At 42.9% G+C, this 12,782-nt stretch overlaps 1 protein-coding gene across 5 annotated transcripts in view; it reads left to right on the top strand.

Annotated features, from left to right (window-relative positions):
- The first annotated feature begins 7,927 nt into the window (after positions 1-7,927).
- ogdha (oxoglutarate dehydrogenase a) overlaps positions 7,928-12,782 on the top strand; it is a 38,338-nt gene continuing 33,483 nt past the window's right edge. For 4 of the 5 annotated variants that reach the window (XM_036144753.1, XM_036144751.1, XM_036144755.1 and 1 more), the window contains exons 1-2: positions 7,928-8,053; positions 11,577-11,948. In XM_036144753.1, coding sequence (XP_036000646.1) covers positions 11,709-11,948 — 240 coding nt within the window. In that variant the 5' untranslated portion in view covers positions 7,928-8,053; positions 11,577-11,708. Of the gene's footprint in view, positions 8,054-8,109; positions 8,288-11,576; positions 11,949-12,782 lie in introns of those variants that run through there. The other variant, XM_036144752.1, reaches the window with a different exon arrangement.

Here is a 12,782-nt window from a genome sequence, read left to right as displayed (position 1 = left end):
GGAATCCTCTCCGGAACACTTCAGACCACTTGGATGAGAAGATCTCTTTCAAACCAGGGATTTTTACTCCACCAGTGAAGCAAAGGTTTCTGCTTCTGGCAGCTGGTGAGCAGCACTGCAATGACTCAACCTGGATCTGCACTGTCAGGGAGGAGGACGTCATATTTTCCCCCGCTTCTCTTTGCACACACACCGGATGAATCCACTGCTAGGGCTGACTTTGTGCCAATTCAATGCCAAAACACGGCAGGACGAGACCTGCAGATAACAGTCGGCGATTCACTAAAGCAAATCTCATGCTGAGGCTCAGGGGCGTTTGGGTTTTAGCCCAAAATTGTTAAATTTTCATGAGGCAGAGGCCTCGTTTATAGGTCATTTAAAATTAAACTGTTGTAGGACATGTGGTTCCAGGTCTCTGCCTTGTTTTGATTCAATGTAAATTATTGTGAATCAAACAACAAAAGTTTTAATTTGTTTGTTTTAATTTTTAGCAAAGGCGGACTTACCATAGTGGGAACGTAGACAACCACCTCCCCCCGACCAGGGAGGGACCATGCATTATTTATGTATGTTTGAACTAAAATAATTACAATTTACAATCAAATTAATAATAAAATACATGACAATGCATCATCAACTTCTGCTCCCCATTCCCATTGACTAAAACCTTCCATCTCATCACATAAAAATCCAGCAGTGCGGCGCTTGAGCAAGCAGAGATCAGGGAGGAGCTGTCAGCTGGAGAGGAAAAGTGGAAAACCTGAGAAAAAAATTATATTTGTAAAACACCAACATTTATTATTAGTAAATATCTGGTCCTTAGATTATAAAAAATAAATTGGGGCCATAAATTTGATTTCAGATTAGCTGTATGGTCCTTAGTTGAGTGAAAATAAAAGTATTTATACCTAAAGTAGCTAAACCCATTAAAAGGTCCTTCAGGTCACCAAACTGCTTCTCGTTCCTGCAGCAGGTTCAGTTCTTCACGTGTTGCTCAATAAACAAGAAAATTACAATAAATCTGCTGGTGCCAGTGAGTCCGCCTCCCTCCCGTTCATATTTACTCTGTTAATTGTAAACATGCAGCTCTGGGTTGTTTAAAGATGCAAATTATTAAGAAACAAATCATCACAATTAATCCCAAATGTACCAATAGTCACAGTTTTATTTTTCTGATTAATATGTGATATTATATAAACAAAATAAGTACACAGGTTTACTCAAAGTAATACATAAAAGCATTTTGTTTCAGTTGTTAATAACTGAAATATTATTACTGATAACAGGATAAAAGATGAGAGTCCAGGATGAGGCTGTATGTTTAAACCCCACCAGTTAAAACTTTTTCTCCACAGAAATCTTTTATTAGTAAAGATGCTCTAAAGGCTCACATGCTCAGTGGAGAACAGCTGTAAAATGTTTCATTTGATATACTTTGGCAGGAAAAAATAGTTTCTCTCTATGGTTGTAATTTCTTACATTTCAAAAACTGCTGATTTTCTTGAAAGTTAGTCAAAATGTCAGATCCTGAAACCACGCTGAATAATCAAAGTTTATTTATGTAGCACTTTATAACAATCCATAAGGTGCACAAAGTGCTTTACAAACTATAATACATTAATAATCAGAATAAATTGTGAGAAAAGGTCCGTCCCTCTCGGAGACTGAAATAAACTCAGTTTCTAAACGTAAAATATTGCTCAGACGTATAGAAACTTAACAACTTAACACACATCTGAATAGTTTTTCTCTTTCACTGAAACTTTAGACTCACCACCAGGGGGCGCTACTTCAGATAAATACCCACTAAAATACAACAGGAGATCATGAACATCATGATGGTTTATTTCAGCCTGATAACTTCGCTCACATGGCGAGGTACGCGGTTTAATCAACAGTAATATCGGATCGGTATCGTTTATCGGCCGATACGCTCAGCCCAGGTATCGGATCAGAAAACAGTGGACCGGTGCATCTCTAGTTTGAATTCAAAATGAACAGATGTCAGGAATATTCCACTTAAAATAAAACCAGGGGTTTCAATTGAAAAACGACTGAAAGAGAAAGGCTGGTTATCCGGGTAACAGTAATTATAATTTAAATGTGTAAAATATATCAATATCTTTTTCCCTTTCTCTTCAATATTTGAACTTCATTAAGGTTGCTCAGATGACACAATCCAAGGTTCTAAAGGAACGAATTAAACAGTTCTTTGTAAATAATTGGAAACTTTTTTGAGGAACCCTCAAAGTTTAAAGCTAAGAAGGTTTATTTAGACATTTATAAACTGCTGGTTTGAGTCCAAACAAGAGATTACTTTGATCTGAAACCATCAGATCGGTCCATTAAGGACCAAATGTCCATGTTTGGGTTGTGGTTAAATTACACTGTGGACCCCTGAATCTCAGCATGGGTTTTAGAAATCATGAAAACCCAAGTTTAGTCTGAAATCGTTTGACTTTCACTTTTTAAATTTGCTAATCAATTATATATACATAGATGTATAATTCACATTTTAAAATGTCGAGGAAAGGAAGGAGTTTGTCTAGCGTGGGCCAATGACTTTGAGCCGTTTCCTCCTTCCCTGCACCACTGCTTCCAGTCCCAGATTGCAGCGAGTGACTGAAAGTATCGTAGGTTTGGTTTTAGTTTAGGTTGACAGCAGCCTGAGAGACAAAACTCAGGGCAAAAAGGTCTAAAGCTGAACTCCAAGCCGCATCTTTTCTTTTTTATACATTATGAGCTTGTGGACATAGCCTAACGCAGGATCTTTCTTTCTGTTACAAAAACACAGATTTTATAGACGTGTTGCTTGTTTTTGGTTTGATTTGTGACCGACTGTTGTTCCCCAGAAGATTTCATGTTTTTATTTCATTATCAAACACATTCTGCCTGTCTAATAGTGATGATTTCACACATGAAATGATGTCGACGGGATGTCTGATTTCCTCCTCATTGGAATTTAAAATCAAGGTGCACATTCAGCAACAGTGATGTGTTTCAGCTTAAAACAATAATTTAATAAAGTTTATTCAAACTGGTTGTGACTGTGTTGAGATCCACAGGAACGATGCCTCACCTCCAGCGTCCAGAGGCCTGAACGGGTCCAGATTTACGGGACTTCAGGTCTTCCTCAGGATCATAAATCTCATGCTTATTTCAGAGATCTCAGCAGTTTGTGATGGATTAACAATTAAAACATTTTATTGAACATGAAGCAAAGATGGAAAAACTCCAACAAAGTTGTCTACAGTTTAAATATGCTGTTTTGTTTTTCAACAGTGTTCGATGTTTTCAGCCCACATATTGTCCAGCGGATTAACATTTGTCTTTCCCATGGGTCAGTACCAGGCTCTATCAAGCAAGCTGCTTTAGGTCCTATTTTGAAAAAGCCTAATTTGATAAGATAAGATGGACTTTATTGATCTCACATTGGAGAAATTCACATGTCACATCGGCTCAGTAATCAGAAGAAGAAGGTGTCAAGTAGGACAAGGTGCATCAGGTATATATAGTGTGTCCTTGTTTATACCATGGATCAAAAAGAAGTAGATAAGAAAATAAAAATAGAAATAAGGCAGAGGATGTCTTATGTACATTCACCGTGCTTATATACATGTGTATTGACATATATTCAGGTGTAGTAGCAGCAGAAGTCACTTCTTTCAGGATTATTGCACAGTGTATTAAATAGAATTGCACATTAGTTATTAGATGTTGGTTATTACAGTTACAGTTGTAGTTATAGTTGTGGTTACAGTGCAGCATTGTATAATCTGGTAGCAGCAGGAATGAATGACCTGCGGTAGCGGTCCTTTTTACAGACAGGGTGTCTAAGTCTGGCACTAAAGGAGCTGCTCAGCTCCTCTACAGTCTGGTGCAGGGGGTGGAAGGTGTTGTCCATGATGGATGTAAGCTTGGACAACACCCTCCTCTCAGCTACTTCCTCCACAGAGTCCAGAGAGCAGCCCAGGACAGAAGTGGCCTTCCTTGGAGCCATCTGAGCCAAGCAGTTAGTGGATGTAATAATATCTACATAAGTTCTGGTCTGGTTCTCCACCAGATGGACTCTCCACAGACCGCCGGGTTAAAAGGCTCCAGCCATGATGAGTTGACGGCTGCTGGTTCCGGTCAGTCCAGAATTTGGTTTTATCGCATATCAGCTTCTGACAGTCGACTAAAAGATTCTGCTGTATCGACGGCAGCATGAGAGGCATTTTTGGAACCGTTCTTCAGTGGTTCTCCTCTTATCTGAGCAACAGAACCTTTTCCATGTCTGCTAATAACGTCTGAAGTTGATCGTTTGCTGCGTGGTGTTCCTCAGGGCTCAGTCCTCGGCCCGGTTTCATTCCTCATCCGTCCCCTTGGTACGATTATCAGTAGATTTAAAACTGTCTCCATTTGTATGCTGACGACATTCAGCTGTACCGCTTAGGGCTGGACGATATATAAAAAAAACATATCGATAACATAGAAATATTGATCAATATTGATAATTATCAAAAAAGTCAAAATATACATTTTAAGTGCAGCCCTGTTCATTTTGTGCTTTTGCTTAATGACATATTTTTAAATAAATGGATTCAAACACAACCCTTTATTCAACCAACGTTTTATGAAAACTGTAAGTGTTAAAAAAAGAAAAAAAGAACACGTGCTCTGTGAACTCTCTGAAGGCTGATGGAGCTTTCCTGGGTTTGTGATTGATTGGGAGGATTAATGACTGTATTAACCTACATGATAGGCTACAATGCACTGTTCTTTTATTGAACTTTTTATTGACCCCTGTTTTTTATATTCAACCATACGTCTATCGATCGATATACATTGTTATTCAATTATCGTCCAGCCCTTGTACCGCTCCTTTAATTACTCAGCAAGTCAGTTAATTCGAGAAATTCTAAGTTCTGTCAGTTTTAAGGGCCGTCTCTCCATGTGGCCGACTCTGTTGGTCCCTTTAAAAAGCAGCTTAAGACACTGATTCAGGCAAGCTTTCAGTTAAATGTTTCACTCATTGGTTTTATTAACTGTTCTTTGTTTCTTTCATATTGAACTTATATTTGGACGTATGGTACTTTATTGTTTTCATCTATGAAAGGTTTTATAAAAATGAAGTTTACATGCTTCTTCTGTTGTCAGACACGTCATTCATCTTTAAACATACCGACATTTTTCGATGGTAACCTGTCAGGTATATTTTCGTCAAAACGGTGTCTGATTACAGAAGAAACCAGATTATTAACAACTGTAGGTTTATCTTTCCCTGCAGCCACAGCTCTAGTCAGAGGTTCCTGTCCACTTACCAGCTAACCCAGCCAGACTGATGATGTGCAGCACTCTCTGTTCTCTGGTTCTGCTCCTATCGAGTCCGTTTGGGGAAAGGAGGAACATTCAGCAGAACTCTTCTAGCTGATTGGGCGAATCGACATCTAGTGCTCGCCTACCAGAGGTTGGTTTTAGCCAATTACGTTATCAGATCAAAGCGTCAGCACCACTGAGCTATATAATACCCTGGAGTGCTGATTTTGCCGAAAAACTGAAGTCACTGGCCGCCATCTTGCTACTCCCTACTCTCACAGAATCCCATAGGATTTGGTTGCAACAACAAGCAGTTTTCTGGCTGAGTGAAAACATTTCACAGGTAATTCTACAGTCAGTGGATGTACTAACACTATCAACTACTAGGAAATTAGGTGCTGAAATATTTTACATGTTATTCATATTAAATATATATATATATATATATATTTATGTATATATATATGTATACATATATGTAAATATATTTTTGTATATTGTTATTTATATATTTAGAAATGTTAAACATATATATTTAAATGAATAAAATGCAAAATATTTCAGCACATGACTTTCTCAGTACTTGATAGTTTTAGAACATAACAAAAGTATATGGCATTTGACATTTTAAAAGTCTTAAGCCCCCCCTGAACATGAGAAAATCCTCGTTATTCGATGCTGTAGCGCACATATTCCCTAGTTACTGGGGGGAAATAGGGAGTACCAATATGGCGGCTGGTGGCTTCAAAGCGACTCGTTCAAACAGACGGTGATTAGCACTCCAGTGTATAATATAGCTCAGTAGTCAGCAACAGGCGCCATGAGAAGCTAAGCTGGTCAGGAGCTTCTAGCTGTTCTGTCAAAGAAGAAATCCTGGATTCTGACCAATCAGAAGAGAGCAGCTACGCCTGCATCTCGCTGTGGGCTCAACCGCTCCTGCTTTCATCACAGCTGGGTGTCCCGCCTTAAACCACAATACTGCAACGTGATTGGCCCAAACCGTTTCGGGTTGGTCCCAAATGGTTGAGACGGGAGCGGGACAAACATTTTCGCACAAACATTTTCATATTTTCTTTATATTTTTAATAGTTGTTGAGCTTTTAGTAATTTATTTAATGATTACATAGCGGTCAGTGTTAGAGTTTTTAAAAACTGGGCAGACTTTGAGCCACCGAGGCAGATGAGCGTTCACACTGAGCCTGGTTCTGGTTCTGCTCGTGGTTTTCCTCCCTGTTAAAGGTGGAGTTTTCCTCTCCACTGTCGCTTCATGCATGCTCAGTATGAGGGATTGCTGCAAAGCCATCAACAATGCAGACGACTGTCCACTGTGCCTCTACGCTCTTTCAGGAGGAGTGAATGCTGCTTGGAGAGACTTGATGCAACCTGCTGGGTTTCCTTAGAGAGGAAACTTTCTGACCAACCTGGAGGATCTGATGGAGTCTGACTTTAGAAAGAGCCTTGAGATGACATCATGTGAATTGGTGCGATATAAATAAAATTTTATTGAATGAACAAGCCTCCAGCCTCAATCTGGACGGATGTTAGACCTCTCCTCCTCAGTCAATTGAACATGCTGGTTTCCTGCCTGCTAATCATAAGATAAGATAAGATAGTCTTTATTGATCTCACAATGGAGAAATTCACTTGCCACATCGGCTCATACAAGAAGGTGCAGAGTAGGGAAGGTGCATTCAGTTATATACAGTGAATCTTCATATATACAATGGGTCAAAAAAGAATACCAAAAAATACAAAAAAGGAAATAGGAATGTAAATGTCTCATTTACATTCTTAGTGGTATATATATATATATATATATATATATATATATATATATATATATATATATATATATATATATATATATATATATATATATATATATATATATAAAAACATATATCTATATACTTAAATATATACATATATCTATGCGCCTACATACATACGTACCTACGCGTATATACGTGCATATACATTGTATACATTTGTACATACATACATACATACATACATGTGTACTGACTTATGTTCAGGTGTTGATAGCAGCAGAAGTCACTACATCAGGATTGATGCACGGGTTGTAGGACAGTGTATTAAATAGATTATTGTCCATGATGAATGTGAGCTTGGACAACACCCTCCTCTCAGCTACTTCCTCCACAGAGTCCAGAGTGCAGCCCAGGACAAAAGTGGCCTTCCTCACCAGCTTATTCAGCCTCTTTCTGTCCCACTCTGCACTGCCAGGAGCCCAGCAGACGACAGCATAGAGGAGGGCTGAGGCCACCACAGAGTCATAGAAAGTAAATATTAAATAAATATTTAATAGCAGTTCTAGCTCCATCTAAACCGGTTTTGGTTTAGATGGAGCTCACTGTTCCATCCTGTTGGGTGAATTGGGCTGATGTTCCACCCACTTTGTGAAATGCACCACTAGCAGAGAAGCAGGCCCGCAGCATGATGCTGCCACCACCGTGCCATGACAGCTGGTTCTAGGCTGGACAGCCTCACCTTGGCGCCTTCATGTGTTGTTTAGGTCACTGGCAGCTCAACCATCGGCTCGTCTGAAAACAAACATGTGTTTAAAAATGTTACCCAAACAGAAACCTGCCAAACCAAAAAAGGACCGCGTCTCCGCTTCCCCCGTTGTGCGTCATGACGTCAGTGGCGTCCTCGCTGTCATCATTTCACCGGGAGAGGAGAAGGGCGTCCGGGGTAACTGGCCGAGAGCGGAGCCGCTGAGACGCTTCTGGAGGTGAGTAACCGGCCCAGAGGGGCCTCTGCGCGGCCGCGGAGTGTGTGCAGAGACGGCCTGGCGGCGACGGCGGATTTCAGTCCGAGTTGGAGCACCTTAGAGCCGCTGCTGGCTGTTAGCATGCTGCGCTGCTAGCCTCGTGTGAGCTAACAGCGGTCCTAGCTGAACTCCGAGGTCACCTGCTGAAAGCGGGCCTACCTGTCTCTCTGGAGGCCGTCCGGTCTCTGCTCTCAGGTAAAAGTCCGGTCCGTTTTCCGCTGCTCAGTTCCGGTGATTAGCTTGCGTTTATCTGCGGAGCTAACCGGCTAATTACATAACCTGCAGCGTTAGCGCTGATGCTAATCAGCCTCTGCGCGGAGGGATATCCCGCACTATTTAAACTATCGGAGCTGTTTTCTAACAGTTAAAACGCGCAGAGATCCGAGTTTTCTCGAACCGAGAGTGAATTATAGGAACTCATGACTCTTATAAGGACAAACTTAGTGACAGTTTCAGCGGCCAATGGCTGCACGGGATTCCTAACGAGCAGCCAATCAGAGGGCCTGCTGGCCAGGTGGTGGGCGTGTCCAGCCGGGAAGTGGAGCCGCACAACAAGGTCAAAACAGAACCTCCAGCTGGCGTCGGGCGGGGGTTCTGGTGGGTCTGCCGGAACCAGCGTTGAGCGGGTCATGTTACCGCTGAGGGGCAGGAACTTTGGCAAAGTTTTCAGAACTTCCCAGAACAGCAGTTCGTTTCCAGTCGGAACCAGCAGAACATTTTCACCAGAATCACCAGCTGGCTCCAGCCAAAAGGTCCGGAGGTGAGTTTGGACCGAGAGGCCCACCAGAATAAGGCGCCTTCTGCTGCTCAGGCATATCATTATGACCACACCAGAACCAACATGGTCCACTTTGGTTTAGCCTCCAGCAGAGGAGTCTGGTCCCTGGTGACCCGATGAGCTGGACCAGAACTTTGTGTACGGAAACTGTGGTGTCGCTCCAGTCTGTCAGGGGAAGAAGTCCTGAAAACAACTTTGTCTGCATTCCAACCCTCGCCTGATTAGATCAGATGTGGATCAGAACCGGAACAACAAGCCTTGTTCATAAGGCAGTTGGTTTCTGGTGGGACTGGAGGTTCTTCCTGGTTCTGCAGTGTGTTACTGGGCCGCCGGATCTCTGGGTTTCCCTTCTGGACCTGGTACCTCTGCTCCGTTAAGCAGGTCAGGGGTAAAAGCCGGACCTCTGATGCGCTGCTGTTGAGTTTGGGTCCAAACCGCAGACGGACCAGAGGTTTGGTTGGTCCAACAGGGCTTGGAGTCGACGCCTCAGGCTGGTTCTGTGTTCCTTTAAACCCTTCTGGACCGGTTCAGGACTCTGGCTGGTTCTGTGTAGCATCTGTGTGAACGTTGAAGCCACGCTTTCCCAGCAGAACTTTGTTCAGAGCGCCCACCAGCTCATCTTATCCCATGATGCATCTTGGACCGGACCAGTTCTGGTGTTCCTGTTGGGTGGAGGAGGTTCTCAGGAGCAGCCGCAGCTCCGGGTCGACGAACAGAACCTTCAGGCTGCAGGGGTTCAAATGGGCCGAGTGGAACCGGGTTCCCGTACACATGGAGACCGTATGTGTGGTTCTGTTCACAGACATATATACGTAGACGCGTCATAGGGCGCAGGTTCGCACGTTAACGTCACCGCCATATTGTATGTGGCAGAAAAAAGTTGAGTTCTGTTATGGTAAACGTGGATCAGAGTATATATATATATATATATATATATATATATATATATATATATATATATATATATATATATATATATATATATATATTTGTGTGTGTTATGAATATATATATATATTTGTGTGTGTTATGAATATATATATATATTTGTGTGTGTTATGAATATAAGGATCAATTTGTTAAATCTAAACATTGTTGTCTTCATTATTTCATAAAACCGTGTCACATGTGAACCTTTAGGAACAGACTTTTTGGAGGGTATTAAAGAGGTAAAATTAATAATATGAGAAAAAAAGTCCAAGGTCAATAAAGTAAAAATAAACAAACAGACACAAAAGTGATAATGTTATGATAAAAACATCATATTATGAGAATTAAGAGGGAACATTTCCAGAATAATCACAGTTTGCAGAATTATTTCACTCCTGGAGTAATAGGGCCAGGTTAGATTATTTTAAATATTTTTATTCTTTAGGAGAATAAATTCAGGAGAATGAAGCTAAAGGGATACGAAAATAAACTTGTAATATTACAAAAAAAAATACTACGAATACAAAGTATATTCAGAGATTATAGTCCCTCTGATACTGTTTAAGTGACTGAGTAACTGCAGATTTGCCACATTTAAGATGGCGGACGCTCTGACGCATCGCAGCATAGGCAGAACCCGCCCAATGACGCGTCTACTCTTATATTATGTCTATGGTTCTGTTTACTTGGCTGCTCCCCGGGGAACCGGTTCTGTTGAAGACGTGAGCCCAGATGTTTGTCTGGATCGACACCAGCTGGACCGGGCCGGCCGGAGCCGGTTCTGGTGTGAATGAAGCCGTTTAACCACGGCTGGGTTCCATCTAGCATGAGCCGATACGATTCTCGATATTTATTACTTTAAATCTCACCAAAACCAGCCAAAGATTATATTTATGTTAAATTTACTATAATTTATGTTGATTTATGCTAACAGGAAAATAAAGTGCATTTGGTTCAATTCATTTAACGCATTACAGAAACCAAACATGTGACCAAACGTCTGATTTTAGAGACGAAGGCGAATTCGTCTCACTTCCTCTTCCTCTCTGTGAACAGTAACGGCGCCCCCTAGGGGTTGGGAGGTATGCCGAATACTCAAAGCCAGAATATCAATTATTAAATTGTTTTTAAAAACATCGATATTAATCTTTCTATCGATTTTTATGCACAGCCCTACGTTTAACCAGACGAGCTGGGTACCGAGGTCCGATTGGTTCCGTTTAGCCCAACCGGACCTCGCGCCGTCTCACATGCAGCTTCGCCTCCAGAGCTTTTCACCACAGTTGGTGTGGGACTAAATATTTAATGTTTTCTGTGAGAGTCGCTGGGATTCTGACATTTGACCCGGTATAAAGTCAGAACAACGCGGCCCGTAATGTCTGAACCACCGGAACCAGAAGTTAGTGCAGCCCTGACCAGGCGTCCATGTTGCTCCCACAGCGGCCGCCATTGTTCTCCAGGGCCTGGAGTTCAGCAGACGTCCCAACGAGGTTTTACCCTGAGTCTCTTTAGCAAGGCAGCGTCCCTCTTTCCTCCTGGTGTCTGATAAGATAAGATAGTCTTTATTGAGCTCACATTGGAGAAATACACTTGTCACATCGGCTCAATAGTCAGTCAATAGTCAGGAGTAGGAAAGGGTGCGTCAGTTATATACAGTGGATCAAAAAGAAAATGAGAAAAAAAAAATAAGAATAAAAAATACGAAAGAAATCGGAGTAGGCAGGTGATGTCATGTGTACTTACCGGTTATATACACTGACTCTCTCTCTCCTCCAGTGGACGTTGGACCAACCGTTCCTGTTCTGGTACCGGCCCGGGTGGAGGGAAGTTCCCCGTCGTTTCTCTGAGGACATCCGGAGCGCCGGCCGGATCGCCGCCAACGTGCGCGTGACGCTTTAAGGACTGCTCATGCATCGCTTAAGGACTTGTGCGGCGCGGCTGCGTCCGCTCACCGCCTCGCAGGCGGCCCAGACTGTCGGCCAGCAGCGGCCAATCACAGGTGCCGGCACAGGCGGCACAAGGACGTTTCAGCCAATCAGGTGCTACTCGGCACCGGTGGCCTCGGAGCCGTTCCTGAACGGGACGAGCTCCAACTACGTGGAGGAGATGTACTACGCCTGGCTGGAGAACCCAAAGAGTGTTCACAAGGTGAGGAGCAGTGGCGCCCCCTGCAGGTGGAGGCGGTACTGCCAGTGACCAGACCCGAGGAGCTAAATGCTAACTGGGCCCCTGGAGGCCCCTGGAGGCGGGGCCCTCGGTGGGCGACTCCAGCTGCTGAGCGCCACAGAAACCTGCTGAAGACGTCGGTTTATTCAGCTTCTAGTTCCTCTGAGGGAACAAAGGTGCATGTTTGGGGTAAACTGGGCGGTCTGAGGATGTTCCTCGCTGGTTCTGCTGTGGAACGTGATGCCGAGAAGGTTCTGCGTTTACAGAACCAGGAACATCTGAGCTGAAGAGAGTCGCTGCTTTATCCTCCTTAACAAATTCTGCTTTTTTGTCGGTAAATGTTCCTTTTTCAGCTGCTGTCAGCCCCAGTGGTCACATGACCAGAGGTCACATGGCCTCTGGTCATGTGACAGTCTTGGTTGTGGGTTTGAGGAAGTGACTTGGTGATCTTTCCTCTGAGCTGCAGTGCTGCCTGAAACGGGTCAGCTCCTCGGTTCTGCTGCCATTCACTGGTTCTCTGGCTTCAGAACCCATAAACACCACGTCCAGAACCTGAAGGTGACTCGGCTGGCCGTCAGACCCACTGAGCTATATTATACACTGGAGTGCTAATCACCATCTGTTAGAACGAGTCGCTTTGAAGCCACCAGCCGCCATATTGGTACTCCCTATTTTCCCCCAGTAACTAGGGAATATGTGCGCTACAGCATCGAATAACGTGGATTTTCTCATGTTCAGGGGGGGCTTAAGACTTTTAAAATGTCAAATGCCATATACTTTTATGTTATGTTCTAAAACTATCAAGTACTGAGAAAG

This window comes from Fundulus heteroclitus, chromosome 12 (genome assembly GCF_011125445.2).
Source record: "Fundulus heteroclitus isolate FHET01 chromosome 12, MU-UCD_Fhet_4.1, whole genome shotgun sequence".
In the NCBI taxonomy this organism is placed as follows: domain Eukaryota; kingdom Metazoa; phylum Chordata; class Actinopteri; order Cyprinodontiformes; family Fundulidae; genus Fundulus; species Fundulus heteroclitus.
This window is presented reverse-complemented; position numbering and strand designations above follow the sequence as displayed.